This window comes from Hyla sarda, unplaced genomic scaffold (genome assembly GCF_029499605.1).
Source record: "Hyla sarda isolate aHylSar1 unplaced genomic scaffold, aHylSar1.hap1 scaffold_635, whole genome shotgun sequence".
Taxonomy (NCBI): domain Eukaryota; kingdom Metazoa; phylum Chordata; class Amphibia; order Anura; family Hylidae; genus Hyla; species Hyla sarda.
Window position 1 is genome coordinate 49,277 of NW_026610650.1, and position 23,095 is coordinate 72,371.

At 43.6% G+C, this 23,095-nt stretch overlaps 2 protein-coding genes across 4 annotated transcripts in view; one reads left to right on the plus strand and one right to left on the minus strand.

Moving 5' to 3' along the window:
- The window catches only part of LOC130342044 (oocyte zinc finger protein XlCOF22-like), an 81,485-nt gene that overhangs the window by 11,508 nt on the left and 46,882 nt on the right, over positions 1-23,095 (minus strand). The window contains exon 5 of the mRNA XM_056554247.1: positions 4,642-4,654. Coding sequence (XP_056410222.1) covers positions 4,642-4,654 — 13 coding nt within the window. The remainder of the gene's footprint in view (positions 1-4,641; positions 4,655-23,095) is intronic.
- Positions 118-17,697, plus strand: LOC130342043 (oocyte zinc finger protein XlCOF22-like). 3 transcript variants are annotated; one of them, XM_056554242.1, is made up of 4 exons: positions 118-246; positions 1,971-2,097; positions 2,181-2,666; positions 10,636-13,527. In XM_056554242.1, the coding sequence occupies exons 2-4, from the start codon at positions 2,010-2,012 to the stop codon at positions 11,964-11,966; spliced, it is 1,905 nt and encodes a 634-aa protein (XP_056410217.1). In that variant the 5' UTR covers positions 118-246; positions 1,971-2,009; the 3' UTR covers positions 11,967-13,527. The 3 variants fall into 3 exon arrangements, with proteins under 3 accessions (XP_056410217.1, XP_056410215.1, XP_056410216.1); XM_056554240.1 differs by lacking the exon at positions 118-246 and having other exon boundaries at positions 1,747-2,097; positions 10,636-17,697; XM_056554241.1 differs by lacking the exon at positions 118-246 and having other exon boundaries at positions 1,747-2,097; positions 2,185-2,666; positions 10,636-17,697.

Sequence of the window (23,095 nt, forward strand, 5' to 3'; positions counted from 1 at the left end):
ACAATCATGTGACCAGTACATTTGGGGGCAAAGTATAGCAGTAAAGATGTGACTGTGGCTAAAGGATCTGTTGGGAGAATCATGTGACAGGAGTGGGCGGAGGTCAGCAGTGCAGGATAGACGGGATTATGAGTTAAGGACCTGTGAGAATGGTCATGTGACAGCAGAGTCCCGATTGATCACATGACTGTGACATCATCGCAGGTCCTGTAAGTACACGGCTCCTGTACAGCTCTGCAGGTGGAGGTATGTGTGTGGTCACATGTTGCTGTTAGATGTTTTTTTGTACTATTAACCCCTTCAGAACCCAACAGTTTTGCGTTTTAACCCCTTAAGGACACAGTGATTTCTCTTTTTAATGTCTTCCTCCTCTCCTTCTAATCGCCATAATGATTGTAATTCCCTCTTTACAAACCCATATGAGGCTTCTTGTTCTTGTTTTTTTCACCACCGGTTTGTACTTTGTAATGACATCACTCATTTTACTGCAAAATCTACAACAAGGGACACAAATGTTTATTTGTGGGGTGAAATCTGGGGTCTTCTGTTTTTACGCAGTGCACATTACGGTAATAATTCTCTTTATTCTTTAGGTCCAAACAATTACAATGATAAATGATTTATATAGGTTTTATTTTAACACTTTTAAAATATAAAAAAATTCTAACTTTTTGTACAATAATGAGTCTGTATCAGATTGTCCTACCTTGTCCCCTATAACTCTCTTATTATTCCGTATACAGGGATGTATGAAAGTCATTTTTTGCGCTGTGATCTGTAATTTTTATTGGAACAACTAATTTTGATGAGATTTTATCGCTTTTTAAGACTTTTCTTTTGGACCATGAAGTTGTATTTTTTTACGTTTACGCCATTGACCGTGTGGTTACACATATGTTTAGATTTATTTTTTGTTTACATTATTTTATTTAAAAAAATTGGTAAATGGGGAAGATTCAATCGTTTATTAGGGGAGGGGCTTATTCACATTAAGTTAATGTTCTTTTTCCCTTATTCCCAGTTTTTTAGTCCCTGTAGTAGACTATAACATGGAATCTATAGATTACATACACTGATCAATGCTGTGATGCTGAGGCTGCCTGCAGGATTGGAGCGTCGTTCAGACAGCGTGGAGCGAGGTTAGGGACCTCCACACGTTCTCTCAGCTGACCGGGACCCCGCTATTTCACTGTGGGTGTCCTTATCAGCTCCACTGAGCTACCGGAAATAGATTTTTGGCATTGGTGATGTCCGGCATTAGCAATGAGTCCCAGATGCTGATAGCAGGTAGGTCCTAGGGACTATGAATCGTGCTGAACTCCTGACTGTGCGTCATAGACTGGTAGCGGCCTCCCTCCCCTCCAAATCTTATCACTTTAATGACAGGAGTCCCTGCTCTGAAAGGGGTTTCCTGCACAAGAGCAGAAGATATGCCAGATTTGATGCGTCTCCTGCTCCGGAGCTGGGCCCATGGCTATACATTATATACCTCCGGCCCAGTCAGCCATGAAGGAGTTAAATGGTGGTGATGCATTGCTACTTTACTTTTTTGGGGCCACACACTATACAGATAGCTGCTTATTGTCCCTTCTACTCGCTGGGATAAGAGCAACCAGTCTAGCTAGGGTTAAGTGGCGCACAGCACTGCCAATTCTATCCTTAGGGGCCAGACAGTAAGCAGCCATCTATATAGTCCCGGGGGAGGGGAGCAGTGATACTATGAAATATCACTTAACTCCTTACACTCCATGGGACGGGCGCTTTGGGTATAATGACCTGAACTGACAGCTGGACCATCAGACTTGCGGTCAGTTCGGGACATGTGACCATAATATAGAGGATCTGCCCCCACAAGTATTCACCTCATCATCCGAGAGCAAGAAGATAAATCATGTGCAGGAATATCCCCTCAAATGTCTCCATATAACATCCTGGAATTGTATAGAATTAAATGTTTATTCACAATACAGGTTCCTATAAGGTGTCAGGACGTGGCGGTCTATTTCTCCATGGAGGAGTGGGAGTATGTAGAAGGACACAAGGATCAGTACAAGGATCAGGTCATGATGGAGGATCAGCAGCCCCTCACATCACCAGGTAATAGACATGACTATATACACACGTCCTCTCATTATTTGTATGTAAAGAATGAATTCAGTCTCTTTATGTGTTCCCTACAGTCAGATCCAGTAAGAGAACAGCACCAGAGAGGTGTCCCCGTCCTCCTGATGAACAGAATATGGAGGTCATTACTACAGGGAAAAATGTAATTTATATTAATGCTACAGATATAAAGGAAGAAGAAGAGACAGATGTGAGCGGTAATGAGCAGTATAAAGAGTACATTCCTGCAGGCAAAGATCTGATCAATATTAATGCTACAGACATAAAGAAAGAAGAAGAGACAGATGTGAGCGGTGATGAGCAGTATAAGGAGAACATTCCTACAGAGAAAGATCTGATCTATATTAATGCTACAGACATAATAGTAAAAGTAGAAGAAGAGACAGATGTGAGCGGTGATGATCAGTATAAGGAGGACATTCCTTCAGGGAAAGATCTGATCTATATTAATGCTCCAGACATAATAGTAAAAGTAGAAGAAGAGACAGATGTGAGCAGTGATGAGCAGTATAAGGAGGACGTTCCTACAGGTAATAACCCAGGTGAGTAGTAACCACTAAATACAGAGAAGGGTCACAGATTCTATTCAGTCACCGGCTACAATAATATTTTTGGGAAGTATTGGTGTAACTAGAATCTTTGGGACTTCAGGGCAAATACTATCCCCCTCCCCCTCTATATTGACTCTATATCAGTCGACTTGATACCATCACCACTACATAGTGACTGAATAATACCGCCATACTGTTAATGAATCAAACACATTATATACAGACTAATATTCCCCCATATAGAGACCATATAGCAGTAGATCCCAGCAGTGACTAACAGGTGACGTCTTCCTGGAGTCGTTCTCTTCCCTTTTGTATGCTGAGCGGACTCATAGTTACATAGTTAGTACGGTCGAAAAAAGACATATGTCCATCAAGTTCAACCAGGGAATTAAGGGGTAGGGGTGTGGCGCAATATTGGGGAAGGGATGGGATTTTATATTTCTTCATAAGCATTAATGCTATTTTGTTTCAGGAATGTATCTAATCCTGTTTTAAAGCTGTTAATTTTTCCTGCTGTGACCAGTTCCTGAGGTAGACCGTTCCATAAATTCACAGTCCTCACGGTAAAGAAGGCGTGTCGCCCCTTTAGACTAAACCTTTTCTTCTCCAGACGGAGGGAGTGCCCCCTCGTCCTTTGGGGGGGGTTTAACCTGGAACAGTTTTTCTCCATATTTTTTGTATGGGCCATTTATATACTTATATACGTTTATCATATCCCCCCTTAAACGTCTCTTCTCAAGACTAAACAATTGTAACTCCTTTAATCGGTCATCATAGCTAAGATGTCCCATGCCCCATATAAGTTTAGTCGCACGTCTCTGCACCCTTTCCAACTCCGCAGTGTCCCTTTTATGAACAGGTGCCCAAAACTGAACAGCATATTCCAGGTGAGGCCGTACCAATGCTTTATAAAGGGGGAGTATTATGTCCCTGTCCCTTGAGTCCAGGCCTCTTTTGATACATGACAATATCCTGCCGGCTTTGGAAGCAGCAGTCTGACATTGTGCTATTCTGTAGTCTGTGATCTACAAGTCACCCAGATCTTTCTCTACCAGTGACTCTGCCAGTTTAATCCCCCCTAAGACATACGACGCATGCAGGTTATTAGTATACACAGCCCCCCTCTATATACACAGCCCCCCCTCTATATACACAGCCTCCCTAAGACATACGACGCATGCAGGTTATTAGTACCCAGATGCATAACTTTACATTTATCCACAACCTCATTTGCCAAGTGGAGGCCCAGACACTTAGTCTATCCAAGTCATCTTGTAACTTATGCACATCCTCTATATACACAGCCCCCCCTCTATATACACAGCCCCCCTCTATATACACAGCCCCCCCCCCCCCCACTATATATACATCCTCTATAGACTGTACCGTGCTACAAAGCTTGGTGTAATCTGCAAAGATAGAAACAGAGCTGTTATTACCATCCTCTATATCATTGATAAATAAATTAAACAACAGCGGGCCCAGTACTGAACCTTGGGGTCACCACTAATAACCGGGGACCAATCAGAGTACGAATCATTGACCACCACTCTCTGGGTACGATCCATGAGCCAGTGTTCAATCCAGTTACAAACTAAAGTTTCCAAGCCCAAGGACCTTAACTTACCTGTCAGACGTCTGTGAGGGACAGTATCAAACGCTTTAGCAAAATCCAGAAACACTATATCCACAGCCCCCCCTCTATATACACAGCCCCCCTCTATATCCACAGCCCCCCCCCTCTATATACACAGCCCCCCTCTATATACACAGCCCCCCTCTATATCCACAGCCATTCCTCTGTCAAGGCTTCTACTCACCTCTTCATAAAAGCAAATTAGATTGGTGACAACTTCTATCCTTAGTAAACCCATGCTGGCTATCACTTATAATACTATTATCCCCTATGTATTCCTGTATGTAATCCCTTATAAGTCCTTCAAACAATTTACCCACAATGCACGTTAGACTTACCGGTCTATAGTTTCCTGGGGAAGACCTAGAGCCCTTCTTGAAGATTGCTACCACATTAGCCTTGCGCCAGTCCCTTTGCACAATACCAGACACCAGAGAATCTCTAAATATCATGAACAGGGGTACAGATATTACTGAACTTACCTCTCTAAGAACTCTTGGGTGTAGTCCATCTGGCCCTGGAGATTTGCTTTCATTTATATCACTTAACTTACCTTGTACCATCTCTACATTAAGCCAGTTGTCACGATGCCGGCTGGCAGGAGGTGGATCCTCTGTGCCAGAGAGGGATTGGCGTGGACCGTGCTAGTGGACCGGTTCTAAGTTACTACTGGTATTCACCAGAGCCCGCCGCAAAGCGGGATGGTCTTGCAGCGGCGGTAGTAACCAGGTCGTATCCACTAGCAACGGCTCAACCTCTCTGACTGCTGAAGATAGGCGCGGTACAAGGGAGTAGACAAGAGCAAGGTCGGACGTAGCAGAAGGTCGGGGCAGGCAGCAAGGATCGTAGTCAGGGGCAACGGCAGGAGGTCTGGAACACAGGCTAGGAACACACTAGGAAACGCTTTCACTGGCACAATGGCAACAAGATCCGGCAAGGAAGGGAAGGGGAAGTGAGGTATACATAGGGAGTGCACAGGTGAACACACTGATTAGAACCACTGCGCCAATCAGCGGCGCAGTGGCCCTTTAAATCGCAGAGACCCGGCGCGCGCGCGCCCTAGGGAGCGGGGCCGCGCGCGCCGGGACAGGACCGACGGAGAGCGAGTCAGGTACGGGAGCCGGGGTGCGCATCGCGAGCGGGCGCCACCCGCATCGCGAATCGCATCCCGGCTGGGGGCGGTATCGCAGCGCACCCGGTCAGTAGATCTGACCGGGGCGCTGCAGTAGCGAGGATGTTGCGAGCGCTCCGGGGAGGAGCGGGGACCCGGAGCGCTCGGCGTAACACCAGTTCAGTACATTGCATGATGTGTTACCAGCACTGACCTGTACATGATGTGTTACCAGCACTGACCTGTACATGATGTGTTACCAGCACTGACCTGTACATGATGTGTTACCAGCACTGACCTGTACATGATGTGTTACCAGCACTGACCTGGCCAATGTCAGCTCCTTTTTCCCTAGTATATACAGAACTAAAGAACCCATTCAGTAGCTCCGCCTTCTCTTTATCACCTGTGACAACCTCCCCATTATCATTATTAAGGGGTCCTACATGCTCTGTCCTTGGTTTTTTAGTATTTATATATCTAAAAAAATATTTAAGATTAGTTTTGCTTTCTTTGGCCACCTGTCTCTCATTTTGAATTTTTGCTGTTTTTATTACATTTTTACAGATTTTATTAAGCTCTTTGTACTGTTTAAATGTTATAGCTGACCCATCAGATTTGTATTTTTTGAAGGCTATTTTTTTGTTGTTTATTGCTCTTTTAACATCATGTGTCAGCCATGTAAGATTTAGTTTTAATCGTTTATATTTGTTCCCCTTTGGTATATATTTAGCTGTATAGTTATTTAGAGTTGATATAAAGATGTCCCATTTACCTTCTGTATCAGTATTTGACAACACCTCCCCCCAGTCTATGTCCTGTAGTGCAGCCCTCAGCCCAGGGAAATTTGCCTTTTTAAAGTTATATGTTTTTGCCTTCCCCGTCTGTCTTTGTTTTCTACATTTTAAGTCAAAAGTAACTATATTGTGGTCGCTATTCCCAAGGTTTTCCCGCACAGTTACATTACCAACCAGCTCTGCGTTGTTGGAATTGATCAGATCCCACAAGGCATCACTTCTTGTTGGGTCCTCCACAAACTGGCCCATAAAATTATCCTGCAATACATTTAGGAATTGTCGCCCCTTTGTAGTTTTAGCCAACCCCGGACCCCAATCTATATCTGGATAGTTAAAATCTCCCATTATTACCACTGTACCTGCCCGGGCGGCCCTCTCTATTTGTTTATACAGCCGACCTTCTATCTCTTCAGTGATATTAGGGGGTCTGTAGATTACACCAAATACTATTTTTTCAGTATTTCCCTCCTTTTGTAATTCTACCCACAGTGATTCCACCTCCTCAAAATCATCACACACTATGGCATCGTTCACACTGACTTTCATACCACTTCTTACATACAGACAGACTCCACCACCTTTTCTGTTCATTCTATCCTTGCGAAACAATGTAAACCCTGCAGATTAACAGCCCAGTCATGCGAGGAGTCCAGCCATGTCTCAGTGACCCCAACTATATCACCAGCCATGTCTCAGTGACCCCAACTATATCAATTTGTTCCTCCAGTATCAAGGCCTCAAGCTCCCCCATTTTATTTGCTAGGCTTCTGGCATTTGTGAACATACACTTTACATTTCCATCCTTTATGTTATTGGGGTTAATGGGATTCAAGGGTGTAAGTTTTATTTTCCTATGAAGCTTATTCCTATTAACTATTCTAACCCCTCCCTGCGCTCCACCCCCAGGTACATTTATAATTCCCACCTCTCTATCTACACTATCTTCCCCCTCTTTGCTGTAGGTTCCCTCCCCCCAAGTCCCTAAACACTCCTCCACCCTTCTAGCCATCTTCTCCCCAAGCACAGCTGCACCCTCCCCATTGAGGTGCAGCCCGTCCCTACGGTAGAGTCGGTAACCGACAGCGAAGTCAGCCCAGTTCTCCATGAACCCAAACCCTTCCTCATGTTGCAGTAACTCTGCATAGATCCCATGTCTTTATTTGCCCTGGACACTTTCTTCTGCCCCAAAGACCCCGGAAAGCTTTAGTTCAGTTAGCCCAGCTATGGGTCCTACCAAAGGTCAGTCAGTGACAAAGAAGCTGCAAACTTATGTCCGAAACGCTACACAAGATGGCGCTGGTACCTTCCAAAGAATCCTGAGGATAGGGGATAAGTGTCTGATCGGGGGGGGGGGGTCCGACCGCCGGGCCCCCCCCCTGATCTCCTGCCCGACACCCCAGATCTCTCCAGGCACAGGTGACCTCCGCTCCGTGCAGGGATTACTGTCGACCGCCGCACCAAGAGGTGCCCGACATGTCTCTCCATGAATCTCTATGGGAGAGCCGGAGATACACAAACGGGACCCCGCGTGATCAAACATTTATCCCCACAAGATTCTGTGACTAGGGAATAAGTACTCATGGACTAGAGTTTTCCTTTAACCCCTTAAGGACCCAGCGTTTTTCAGTTTTTGCACTCTTGTTTTTTCCTCCTTACCTTTTAAAAATCATAACTCTTTCAATTTTGCACCTAAAAATCCATATGAGGCTTACTTTTTGCGCCACCAATTCTACTTTGTAAGGACATCAGTCATTTTACCAAAAAATCTACGGCGAAACGGATAAAAAAATCATTGTGCGACAAAATTGAAGAAAAAACTAAATTTTGTAACTTTTGGGGGCTTCCGTTTCTACGCAGTGCATTTTTCGGTAAAAATGTCCCCTTCTCTATATTCTGTAGGTCCATACGATTATAATGATCCCCTACTTATATAGGTTTGATTTTGTCGTACGAAAATTAATACGTTTAAAACGGTCATCTTCTGACCTCTATAACTTTTTAATTTTTCCGCATACGGGCCGGTATGAGGGCTCATTTTTTGCGCCGTGGTCTGAAGTTTGTATTGGTACCATTTATGTATTGATTGGACTTTTTGATCGCTTTTTATTCATTTGTTCATGATATAAAAAGTGACCAAAAATACACTATTTTGGACTTTGGAATTTTTTTGCGCGCACGCCGTTGACCGTGCGGTTTAATTAATGATATATTTTTATAATTTGGACATTTCCGCACACGCCGATGCCACATATATTTATTTTTATTTACACTGGTTTTTTATTATTCACTTTTTTTTCCACTTTTTTTTGCAGTGTTATAGCTCCCTCTAGTGGCTGTAACACTGCACACAGATATTTTACATTGATCATTGTTATACCATAGGAGACTATAACACTGCACACACTGATCTCTTACACTGATCATTGTTATCCCATAGGAGAATATAACACTGCAAACACTGATCTCTTACACTGATCATTGTTATCCCATAGGAGGCTATCACGCTGCACACACTGATCTTTTACACTGATTATTGTTATCCCATAGAAGACTATAACACTGCACACACTGATCTCTTATACTGATCATTGTTATCCCATAGGAGACTATAAAACAGCACACACTGATCTTACACTGATCGTTGTTATCCGATAGAAGACTATAACACTGCACACACTGATCTATTATACTGATCATTGTTATCCCTTAGGAGACTATAACACTGCACACACTGATCTTACACTGATCATTGTTATCCGATAGAAGACTATAACACTCCACACACTGATCTCTTATACTGATCATTGTTATCCCATAGGAGACTATAACACTGCACACACTGATCTCTTATACTGATCATTGTTATCCCATAGGAGACTATAACACTGCACACACTGATCTCTTATACTGATCATTGTTATCCCATAGGGGGCTATAACTGCACACACTGATCTTTTACATTTATCAATGGTTTCTCATAGGAAAGCATTGATCAGTGATTCTGCCGCTTGACTGCTCATGCCTGGATCTCAGGCACTGAGCAGTCATTTGGCGATCGGACACCAGGAGGCAGGTAAGGGGACTCTCCTTCTGTCCTACAGCTGTTCGGGATGCCGCAGATGACGCTGTGGCCCCGCATTATAGAACGGGATCGGACTCGGGCGTATAGGTACGCCCTCAGTCCTTCAGGAGTTAAAAGGGGTACTCCAGTGCTTCAGTGATTTTAACTTTTTGTTCAGAACGCTCTGAGCCAGAGGCTGTGATTGTGACGTGGGGGGGCGCTACATCACAAGGGGGCGTGGCCGTGACGTCAGAACCACTGCTCCAGGAATCTGGAGTTTGCTTATAATGCCCAATGCTGCGGGAGATCCTGGGGGCCCCAGCAGCCAGACCCCGCGATCATACATCTTATCCCCCCATCCTTTGGATAAGGAATAACCTGTCTAGCAGTGGAGTAGCCCTTTAAATCCCTTTATTCTGTCCCTCTGCTACGGAAATGTTCCGGTTCGGGTCACCTGTGTAGGTCCAAATGGAGGTATAGGTGCGGCTGGCGAGTCGTGAGCGAAAATCATTAAAAATAAAGGTTCCCCTTATAACTTGGTTCCAGGAAATTTTCACTAACTTTATTAGGACATAAGTCTTTCTATACACATTAATAGACAAAAGACCAAAATGTGATACTCTCAGCCTAGACAGGATAGGGGAGAGGTTATAGATCGTGGGGGGTCCCAGGGCCCCGTTCAGGAGATCGCAGGGAGTCCCAAGGGTCAGACCCCCGTGATCTATAACCTATCCCCTATCCTTTGTCTGAATTCTCTGGCTGGCATGAGGATTATAAAGGGGGCGGTTTGGATGACTGCTCCATTATAACCTGCGGGGTCAGGTGGATTGGGGGGCACGGTCATCTGGTCCCTGACCGGGCCCCATAGCAGTGATTTTCCCTGAGGCTGTGTCCACATGATTGTCATAGACGGGTGTCCCTGCTCCTTGTAAGGCAGTGGTGTCAAACTGTGGCCCTCCAGATGTTACAAAACTTCAACTCCCGGGCATGCTGGGAGTTGAAGTTTTGCAACATCTGGAGGACCGCAGTTTGACGACCACTGCACTAAGGGATACCATGAGAGGGAAGCCTTGATTTACCTTTTGGAGACAGTGTGCATCCTCTGAAGGAGGCAGACAGACCTTTGGTGTCCAGGCATGCTGGGAGTTGAAGTTTTGCAACATCTGGAGGGCCACAGTTTGACACCACTGTTGTATGGCTGCTCCGCTATCAGAGCAACTATCTTTCTTCAGTTTTGCAGTAAATCTTATTTTAAAATGAAGGGTACAAAGTACTATTGCTTAGAAATGCAAAAATGTCCTGGGTTGTTAAGGGGTTAATGCTGATAATAAAATCTGTGTTATTCTCTGCAGATTCTTGTAGCAGGAGATCAGAGGAGAATCTTATATCTTCAGATTATAAAGCAGATGATGATATCACACAAGATACATATGAAGAACATTCCATTATCCCAGATACACCCTCAGCCCTTCACAGCCAAGATCTGTCATCTCATCCTTATATACAGGTCCTGTCTTCTCACTCATCACAGGATGTTCAGCAAAATAAAAGTCACCGAGCTCTTACAGGAAGGAAACCATATTCATGCTCAGAATGTGGGAAATGTTTTACTGACAAATCAAGTCTTCTTAGACATCAAATAACTCACACAGCAGAGAAGCCATTTTCATGTTCAGAATGTAGAAAGTGTTTTACTGACAAATCAAGTCTTCGTAGACATCAAAGAACTCACACAGGGGAATTTTCATGTTTAGAATGTGGGAAATGTTTTACTCGGAAATCAACTTTTCTTCAGCATCAAAGAACTCACAAAGGGGAGAATCCATATTCATGCTCAGAATGTGGGAAATGTTTTATTAAGAAATCACATCTTGTTCAACATAAAAGAACTCACACAGGGGAGAAGCCATTTTCATGTTCAGAATGTGGAAAATGTTTTAATGACAAATCAATTCTTGTTAAACATCAAAGAACTCACACAGGGGAAAAGCCATTTTCATGTTCAGAATGTGGGAAATGTTTTACTTCAAAATCAGGTGTTACTCGACATGAAAGAACTCACACAGCAGAGAAACCATTTTCATGTTCAGAATGTGGGAAATGTTTTCCTGGGAAAACAAATCTTGTTCAACATCAAAGAACTCACACAGGGGAGAAGCCATTTTCATGTTCAGAATGTGAGAAATGTTTTACTAATGAATCAAGTCTTGTTGTACATCAAAGAACTCACACAGGGGTGAAGCCATTTTCATGTTCAGAATGTGGGAAATGTTTTCCTGGGAAAAAAAATCTTGTTCAACATCAAAGCACTCACAGGGCGGAGAAGCTATTTTCATGCTCAGAATGTGAGAAATGTTTTACTAATAAATCAGGTCTTGTTGTACATCAAAGAACTCACACAGGGGAGAAGCCATTTTCATGTTCAGAATGTGGGAAATGTTTTACTTGGAAATCAGATGTTACTCGACATCAAAGAACTCACACAGGGGAGAGACCATATTCATGTTCAGAATGTAGAAAGTGTTTTCCTGACAAATCAAGTCTTCTTAGACATCAAAGAACTCACACAGGGGAGAAGCCATTTTCATGTTTAGAATGTGGTAAATGTTTTACTCGGAAATCAGACCTTGTTGTACATCAAAGAACTCACACAGGAGAGAAGCCAATTCAGAGCAATAAATGATGCAGATAACACATCTATATATTCACCATGTACATAGGATATCTGACATTTATACATATATCATATACTGCATCTCCAAACTTGTTACCAATTGTTCAACTTTTTTTTTTAAATCAACTGGTGCCAGAAAGTTAAACAGATTTGTAAATTATTTTAATATAAAAATCTTAATCCTTCCAGTACTTATTAGCTGCTGAATACTACAGAGGAAATTATTTTCTTTTTGGAACACAGAGCTCTCTGTTGACATCACAACCACAGTGCTCTCTGCTGACATCTCTGTCCATTTTATGAACTGTCCAGAGTAGGAGAAAATCCCCATACCAAACATATGCTGCTCTGGACAGTTCCTAAAATGGACAGAGATGTCAAAGTTTTTCAGTTTTTGCATTTTCGTTTTTTCCTCCTTACCTTAAAAAAATCATAACCCTTTTAATTTTCCACCTAAAATTCCATATTATGGCTTATTTTTTGCACCACCAATTCTACTTTGCAGTGACATTAGTCATTTTACCCAAAAATGCACGGCAAAACGGAAAAAAAAATCATTGTAAGACAAATTTGAAGAAAAAACACCATTTTGTAACTTTTGGGGGCTTCCGTTTCTATGCAGTGCACTTTTTGGTAAAAATGACACCTTATCATTATTCTGTAGGTCCATACGGTTATAATGATCCCCTACTTATATAGGTGATTTTGTCGCACTTCTGGAAAAAATCATAACTACATGCAGGAAAATTTATACGTTTAAAAATGTCATCTTCTGACCCCTATAACTTTTTAATTTTTCTGTATACGGGGCGGTATGAGGGCTCATTTTTTGCGCCATGATCTGAAGTTTTTATCGGTACTTTTTTTTTTGATCGTTTTTTATTCATTTTTTAATGGTATAAAAAGTAACCAAAAATACGCTATTTTGAAGTTTGGAATTTTTTGCGCGTACGCCATTGACCGTGCGGTTTAATTAACAATATATTTTTATAGTTCGGACATTTACGCACTCGGCGATACCACATATGTTTATTTTTATTTACACTTTTTTTTTTTTTTATAATGGGAAAAGGGGGGTGATTCAAACTTTTTTTTTTTTTTGCAGTGTTATAGCTCCCATAGGGACCTATAACACTGCACACACTGATCTTTTACGCTGATCACTGGCATGCATTAACATGCCATTGATCAGCGTTATCAGCGCTTGACTGCTCTTGCCTGGATCTCAGGCATGGAGCAGTCATTCGCCGATCGGACACCGAGGAGGCAGGTAGGGTCCCTCCAGGTATTTTGTAAGCTGTTCGGGAAGCGGCGGTCAACTTTGATCGCCGCATCTGAAGGGTTAATACAAGGCATCACCGCGATAGGTGATGTCCTGTATTAGCCGCGGGTCCCGGCTGTTGATGGCCACCGGGACCGACACAATATGACACAGGGTCACTGCGTGACCCCACGTTATATCGCAGGAGCCGGCGCAGGACGTAAGTATACGTCCTGCGTCGTTAAGGAGTTGATAAAAGTTTTTTCTTATATGATTTATTATTCTTATATTCATCTCCGCACACTGGACTTATAATAAATGTAATATTGTCCCTGACGTTGTATATAGGGAATGTAACACGTCAGTGTTGTCCCCGCCCCCTTCTCATTATGATTATAGAGACTTTAATTCAAGGCATCAGACAGGATCCGCGCGTCTCCCTTGAAGATCGTCTCTTCGGAACATAAGACACTGCAGATACTTTTATTTATCACAAACCCTAGACCAGCGTTTCCCGTCTTGACGTCTATTTTCGGTCTCAGATCATAAAAATCCATTTTTCTATATGAGAAGTCGTCAATATCTCAGCGTCCCCCGGGTTCAGTAAACATCGGTGTAATTCTTTTCCTTTTCTTTGTCCTCCCCGGGGTATAAAATCCCTAGAGATCTGATCACATCTGGTACAAGATCTCTTTACTTCACACTTTGCGCCATTATTACATGGATTGAAGACCCAGTTACACGCTCGTAAATTCCCATATATGTCGTGGATTGGAAGGAAAAAGGTTCTTAAATCTTATATTTACCAATAATATTTTATATTTGTACAGTCCGTCCCTATCATAGTACGGAATTGTTATTTTTCTTCTATCCGATGGTTATTTAGTAATTTTGTTATGATTCAGAAGAGACCACGTGTCCCGTATAGACGCTCACCCTGAAGACATTAGACGGCGGTTTTGTGTTTCCGGATTTACACACTTATTATAAAGCTTTTCCTTCGTCTGGATTATTAGAGCTCGTTCGCTCTTCTTTTTCTCATCCTCCCCTTTGTTACGCCGAGCGCTCCGGGTCCCCGCTCCTCCCCGGAGCGCTCACGGCGTCTCTCTCCCTGCAGCGCCCCGGTCGGTCCCGCTGACCGGGAGCGCTGCACTGTCATGGCCGTCGGGGATGCGATTCGCACAGCGGGACGCGCCCGCTTGCGAATCGCGTCCCAAGTCACTTACCTGTCCCGGTCCCCGGCTGTCATGCTCTGGCGCGCACGGCTCCGCTCTCTAGGGCGCGCGCGCGCCAGCTCTCTAGATTTAAAGGGCCAGTGCACCAATGATGGTGCCTGGCCCAATCTTCCCAATTAGCTTGATTAGTTTCCACCTGTGCACTCTCTACTTATACCTCACTTCCCCTGCACTCCCGCGCCGGATCTTGTTGCCCTTGTGCCTAGTGAAAGCGTTCCCTTGTGTGTTCCTAGCCTGTGTTCCAGACCTCCTGCCGTTGCCCCTGACTACGATCCTTGCTGCCTGCCCTGACCTTCTGCTACGTCCGACCTTGCTCTTGCCTTATCCCTTGTACCATGCCTATCTCAGCAGTCAGAGAGGTTGAGCCGTTGCCGGTGGATACGACCTGGTTGCTACCGTCGCTGCAAGACCATCCCGCTTTGCGGCGGGCTCTGGTGAAAACCAGTAGCTACTTAGAACCGGTCCACCAACACGGTCCACGCCAAACCCTCTCTGACACAGAGGATCCACCTCCAGCCTGCCGATCCGTGACACCCTTTATATTCCTCCTCATGTGGATATGGAATTCTCCTCAGTCCCTCCTTCTATAGGGCCCATTTTGTGGCCCCCGCACTCCTCCTTGGCCTCTCTAGTTCTTTCCTCTTTTATATATAACTTTGTCGGTATTACGAGACTGCTCTACGACTGATTCTGATTTCCCTTCTCCCCTAACCCCACTTTCTTTACTCCCTATGGTTATTACTAAACACATTTTCCCTCTTCCCCTTTGTGGGAACGTTTACATTCTTTTACGTTACGAGATTTATATTCTTCTACTAAGACTTTGGCCATAGAGGAATCTCAGGCTTTCTGGGGTTTTATAAGTAAATTTATCTTTACTCTCCAATGTTTTAAGCGTTATACTAACATACGTCCCTGAAATTGGTTAGAGAGATTGTATTTATTTCCTAAATAATAATAATATCTAAGCTTTATTCTTATCTGATTTCTTCTGCTCCTAATAGTAACCAAAAGACATCTTATATGAGAAGAGGAGCTGAATATCCAACTCTCTGAAGAACAGTGCGGATTTATCTCTAGCGCTCACGTGGCTCCTCCCCCTGTATTCGTATACAGGAGAGTTCATAAAAGTTATATTATCGGGGGTATGGGACTACTCCTCCCCTTTTGTCACATGGTATTACAGAATCTTCTCAATGTTGGAGGTGTGGGAGTGAGTCGTGGACTCTTTTACATATACAGGGGTCTTGCTTGAAAATGTAATCTTTCTGGCGGGAAGATATTTCGATTACTGTATATACTTGTGTATAAGCATGTTTTTTCATGGTGAAAATTCCCCCCTCTGCTTAAACTCGAATGAAAAAAAAAAAATTAGTACTGACATCAGTCCAGGCATACAGATGGTGGTGGTGGTCTGGGTCGTCTGTCTTCACCGTGAGGCCCCCCTTCTCCGCTCCGGGCCGGCCCCAGACACATCCATGGTAGGGACTGCACAGGTACCATCCGCATATCTGTGGGAAAAGTGAGCTGATCTGGTCTGTCCATCCGGCCCCTGACTAGTGATGCTGGGGTAGGATCTCTGCCACACAGGGATTCCCCTGACGTCACGGACCTGTCCCTTTCCCGGCTCTCAGGCAACAGGAAAAGACCTGCTGCCACGAGAGCTACAACTGGGGAGGTGATTAGATGATGAGAGGGAGATGGATGATGACAGGAGGGGGATGGGTGTTTGTTGCAGTGGGTGATGATAGGCTTATACTCGAGTCAATAGGTTTCCCCCCCCCCCCCCAGGTTTTTGTGGTAAAATTGGGGCTTTGGCTTATACTCCTGTATATACGGTATTTGCTTGGTTACAACACAAAGATTCATTTTACTCTGGAAATGGTTCTTCTTACGGTTACTTCTTCGGATTTCTGTCCTATCTGGAATTGCTGAATCACACACCTACTATTGGTGACTAGACTGCTTATTCCAATATACTAGAGATCTTCTACCCCCTCCAACCATCGGTGCAAAAAAAGTTCCCAGTTCAAAATTTGAGAAACCTGTTTCATGGCAAAATTTCATAAGCAATTCCTTGGAGACTTGTTCTCCTTAGATTACTTTTTGGACCTTTTAATTAAATAATTGATTATTACGTTTTATGCTAGACGTCAGGTTTATCTATTTCTGTCTTTTTTTCCTAAAGAGTTTATTATTTAGAGTTTGTAATTTCTGTATTATTGCGGCAATATGAATATTATTGTGGTGTAACGATGATTTGTTACTATCACGCAATGCTAATTATTTAGGAAAATTTGGGTTAATCTTAAAAGAATTTGTCATATAAAAAATAATCTTAGGTTTACACCGGTGTGGTTTAACCCTAGGTTGAAGGAATTTAATGATTTTACAGATAGTGGTTCTTGGATTAAGGTTGGGGTAAGATTAATTGAACACATTTTTGTGAAAGGGAAAACGTGCACTTTTGTAGAATTAAAAGTAAGATGTAATATCGGTGAATCCTATAGATTCAGATATTATCAAATATATCACACGTATAAATGCACTGTAGATAAAACACTATTTCAGGTTGTTCACATAATATTATTGAATTTTTGGGGAATTGGTTCTATAATAAAAAAAGATATGACCCGAATATACAAAAAATTATTGGTGGAAATAAACAAAGGGAGGTGGATGAAACAATTTCAGTGTAAAAATTAAAATTTTTGGGGCCGTGTGTTTAAGAATGTTAATAGGGTTTCAATTAATAGGGATCACAGATTTATCCAGTGGAACATTTTGTGGAAAACTCACCTGGCTCCGGATGACTTGGGGAGATTTGGGTATAGGCTTGACGCAGAATGCCCAAGATGCCAGCTAAATGAGGCGGATTACACCCATATTATTTGGGCGTGCAGAAAAATTCAGAAATATTGGGAAAGGATATATCAAGAACTTAAAAAGAGATTGGGGATAGATATAGCATTTACATTTGAGGTAGTTATTTTGGGAGATAATACGGAAATAAATAAGAATTCAGAACTTTGCTTGAAATTCCTCTTTTATGCTCGATTATTAATTGTAAGATTGTGTCTTTCAGAGGTGGTCCCAGATATAAGGACTTGGATAAATCTAATAAGTAAAGAGATAGGAGTTACTGGCAAACAAAGGATCCACTAGGGAAGGGAAAAGACTGGTGGAGACATGGGAGAAATGGACAGATTCCTTTCTTCTCTCCTCTTCTCTTCGGTCTCTTTATTTGGGGGGGGGGGGGGGGTTGGGATGTTATGGGGTATTAACATAGAATGTAATTATTGTTATATATGATGTGATAAAAAGACATTTAAATAAAAAAAAAGCAATGATTTTTTTTTTTTTATCTTTTGTTAACAATAAAAGACATTGGAGGAAAAATAAGTTTTTCTTTTATAACGTAGTCACCGATCCAGCGATGTCATCTCTATAATTTTACATGGTAGGAAAAGAGTCTCATATATGGCTACAAGGTAACAGGACATGAGCAGATTAGACATATAAAATCACTTCTATCTTCTGGCTTCTAGGACATTCTGATCCTATAGGTGTTAGATTAGTGGGGTCTCCTACTCTACACAGGGTCCTTCCTTAGGTTATAGAGGGAAGAACAAGTTGTATTCGGGTGAAGTGCGGAGAAGAATTAACCAGGTGGCTCTATGGTTGGTTCCCAGCTCTCTGAGGGGCTGAAGCCAGCTGTGTGCTCTCTGTTCAAGGAAAGGACTTGTTAGACGTCATTTGTTAATTTAAAGGGGTATTTTTTTACATCAACTGGCTCCAGAAAGTTAAACAGATTTGTAAATTACTCAAATTAAAAAATCTTAATCCTTCCAATAATTATCAGCTGCTGAAGTCGAGTTCTTTTCTGTCTGACCAGTGCTCTCTGCTGACATCTCTGCTTGTCTCGGGAACTGCACAGAGTAGGAGAGGTTTGCTATGGGGATTTGCTTCTAATCTGGACAGTTTCCTAGACACGTGTCATCAGAGAGCACTTAGACAGAAAATAACAACTCAACTTCAGTAGCTCATAAGTACTGAAAGGATTAAGATTTCTTAATAGAAGTAATTTACAAATCTGTTAACTTTCTGGAGCCAGTTGATATATATATAAAAAATTTTTTTTTACCTGGAGTACCCCTTTAACCTGTTCAGGACGTAGGGCATATGCATACGCCCTGCATCCCAAGTCCTTAAGGACATAGCTGGTTGGGGACTGGACTGGAATGCCTGCTGAAATCATTCGGCAGGCATCCCGGCACATTGCTGAGGGGGGTCCTGAGACCGCCCCCCCCCCCCACACACACACATGTCGGCAATCGGAGAAAATCGCATGTCAATTTGGCCATGCGATTTTCTCCTATTCTGGGCTGATTGGGTCTCTGGTGACCCGATCACCCGGAAAATAGGGATGATCGGAGCTGTCAGCGACAGCCCCGATCATCCTGAGGGATAGGAGTGAGGTCGCAGTGCTGCGATCTCCTCCTATCCCCTGCCATTAGTCAGAAATGAATTCTGACCAATGGCAGTGCACGACAGGGGGTTGCCATGGAAACCCCCCCGCTCTGCCCACCCCTGTCGGGCAGAACGAGGGGAGAAGATGGCGGCGGGTACCTGAAGAGAAGATGCCGTGAGGACCGCCGATCATCGGTGAAGACTGCGGAGATCAGCGGCGAAGGTAGGGAGGCGACGGTGGGGGGGGGGGGGAAGAAAGGTGTCAGTAAAGCGATCTTTACTGCTGCCCTTCTAGTGGTTCCCAAGCTGCAACTCCCAGCATGCCCAGACAGCCAAAGGCTGTCTGGGCATGCTGGGCTTTGTAGTTTTGCAACATCTGGAGGGTCACAGTTTGGAGACCACTATTACAGTGGTGCCCAAATGGTGGCCCTCCAGATGTTGCCAAACTACAACTCTCAGCATGCCTAGACTGCCCAGGCATGCTGGGAGTTGTAGTTCTGTAACATCTCTCCCTTCAGATTTTGCAATTTTCATGAACATTTGGAAAATTGTTGCTCTACTTTGAAGCCCTCTAATGTCTTCAAAAAGTAAAAATATGTCCATTTTATGATGCCAACATATAGTAGACATGTTGTATTTGTGAATCAATATATAATTTATTTGGAATATCCATTTTCCTTACAAGTAGAGAGCTTCAAAGTTAGAAAAATGTTAAATTTTTAAAATTTTTATGACATTTTGGGATTTTTCACCAAGAAAGGATGCAAGTAACGACAAAAATTTACCACCAAAATAAAGTAGAATATGCCACGAAAAAACAATCTCTCAGAATCAGAATAATCGGTAAAAGCGTCTTAGAGTCATTAATAAAATGACAGTGGTCAGAATTACAAAAAAGGGCTGCTTCCTTAAGGTGAAAATGAGCTGTGTCCTTAAGGGGTTAAGTCATGTGATCCGTTTATCATGTGATATATGTTAGGACCTGCGAGTCATGTGATGTACCCATGATTGAATGGTCACAGGTAACTAAGTAACTTGCCACCAATGAGCATTAGTCTAGCCCACACTATATAAAGGGCTGTATTCTGATCCTTCTTCCTGTTTGTTCCTGTGTTAGTTCCGGGATCATCAGATAAGACAAGCACAGATTTATCTCTTATCTCTACTCATCTCAGATAGGCCTCAAGCCATCTCACAGCAGCCACTTATAACTCCGGGACTACTTCCAAGCCAAAGTAACAGTAGCACAGTGGTTCACTCAAGTGTATGCTCAGTCCTGACAAGTGTGCGAGGTTACCTGCAAACCAGAGACCTCAGAACCGTAAAGACTGTTAATGGTTGTTATTGCTGCACAAGCTACAAGGAAAGAGTTAACGTTCTGATAACTTCAGCCGTGGACATTCTATTACTTCCATCACCGTTTCTGGGCAGATTAGCGGCAGTGAACCAACTGGAAAAACCTGCACCCTGGCGTCACGATACAAGTAAGGGGTTAATACCAACTCGCCCCCACACAGGGTTAATACCACCAGACCCTGCAGCTAGCTTGTATCACCCGACTACCACACTACTTCCCCCTAATGATCTGCACTACTGCTCCCTAATGATCTGCACTACTGCCCCCTAATGATCTGCACTACTGTCCCCCTAATGATCTGCACTACTTCCCCCTAATGATCTGCACTACTGCCCCCTAATGATCTGCACTACTGCCCCCTAATGATCTGCACTACTGCCCCCCTAATGATCTGCACTACTGCCCCCTAATGATCTGCACTACTGCCCCCCTAATGATCTGCACTACTGCCCCCCTAATGATCTGCACCACTGCCCCCTAATGATCTGTACTACTGCCCCCTAATGATCTGTACTACTGCCCCCTAATGATCTGCACCACTGTCCCCCTAATGATCTGCACTACTGCCCCATAATGATCTGCGCTACTGCCCTCTAATGATCTGCACCACTGCCCCCCTAATGATCTGCACTACTGCCCCCCTAATGATCTGCACTACTGCCCCCCTAATGATCTGCACTACTGCCCCCCCAACGATCTGCACTACTGCCCCCTAATGATCTGCACTACTGCCCCCCTAATGATCTTTGACACTGCCCCCTAATGATCTGCACTACTGTCCCCCTAATGATCTGCACTACTGCCCCCCTAACGATCTGCACTACTGCCCCCTAATGATCTGCACTACTGCCCCCCTAATGATCTTTGACACTGCCCCCTAATGATCATTGACACTGCCCCCTAATGATCTGCACTACTGTCCCCCTTAATGATCTGCACTACTGCCCCCCTAACGATCTGCACTACTGCCCCCTAATGATCTGCACTACTGCCCCCTAATGATCTTTGACACTGCCCCCTAATGATCTTTGACACTGCCCCCCAATGATCTGCACTACTGCCCTAATGATCTCTACCACTGTCCCCTAATGATCTTTGACACTGCCCGCTAATTATCTGCACCACTGCCCCCTAATGATCATTGACACTGCCCCCTAATGATCTGCACTACTGTCCCCCTTAATGATCTGCACTACTGCCCCCCTAACGATCTGCACTACTGCCCCCCTAATGATCTGCACTACTGCCCCCTAATGATCTGCACTACTGCCCTAATGATCTCTACCACTGTCCCCTAATGATCTTTGACACTGCCCGCTAATTATCTGCACCACTGCCCCCCTAATGATCTGCACCACTGCCCTCTAATGATCTGCACTACTGCCCCCTAATGATCTGTACTACTGCCCCCTAATGATCTGCACCACTGTCCCCCTAATGATCTGCACTACTGCCCCATAATGATCTGCGCTACTGCCCTCTAATGATCTGCACTACTGCCCCCTAATGATCTTTGACACTGCCCCCTAATGATCTGCACTACTGTCCCCCTTAATGATCTGCACTACTGCCCCCCTAACGATCTGCACTACTGCCCCCTAATGATCTGCACTACTGCCCCCCTAATGATCTTTGACACTGCCCCCTAATGATCTTTGACACTGCCCCCTAATGATCTGCACTACTGCCCTAATGATCTGCACTACTGCCCCCCTAATGATCTGCACTACTGCCCCCTAAGGATCTTTGACACTGCCCTCTAGTGATCTGCACTACTGCCCTAATGATCTCCACCACTGTCCCCTAATGATCTTTGACACTGCCCGCTAATTATCTGCACCACTGCCCCCTAATGATCTGCACCACTGCCCTCTAATGATCTGCACTACTGCCCTAACGATCTGCACCACTGCCCCATAATGATCTATGACACTGCCCCCCTAATGATCTGGTAAAAATGAAAGAAGCGATCTGATTGGTTGCTATGGGTAACTGGGCACCTTTTCCTCTTGAAGGGTTTTGATAAATCTCCCCAGTGTGACTCTCGCCCCCTACTGGACACATTACACAACTAAGAACCATGCCGGCTGCTTCACAATACCAATATCTTCCCACTATGTTTTATCACCATTTCTGGGATAGAAAAGGCCCCAAAAAAGGCTCAAAAATCTGTCCCAAAAGGAGCAAATATTTCCTGTAGAATCCCTATAAATGTAATGGGGAAATGGCTTTTTGTGCACAGTTTAATGTTCCAGCCATTATTGTTACAGAAAATGGTGGGGATTATAGCCTAAAGCTTGGACCTGTATGCCAGGAAAGTTTAACTTGTTACATCCCGGCCTGCGTGACTTGCTGCACCACTTAACCCCTTAAGGACTGAGCCCTTTTTCACCTTAAGGACTCGGCCATTTTTTGCAATTCTGACCACTGTCACTTTAAACATTAATAACTCTGGAATGCTTTTAGTTATCATTCTGATTCTGAGATTGTTTTTTCGGGACATATTCTACTTTAACATAGTGGTAAATTTTTGTGGTAACTTGCATCCTTTCTTGGTGAAAAATTCCAAAATTTGATGAAAAAATTGAAAATTTTGCATTTTTCTAACTTTGAAGCTCTCTGCTTGTAAGGAAAAATTTATATTCCCCAAAAAATTTTTTGGTTCACATATACAATATGTCTACTTTATGTTTGCATCATAAAATTGACATGTTTTTACTTTTGGAAGACACCAGAGGGCTTCAAAGTTCAGCAGCAATTTTCCAATTTTTCACAATATTTTCAAACTCGCTTTTTTTCAGGGACCAGTTCAGGT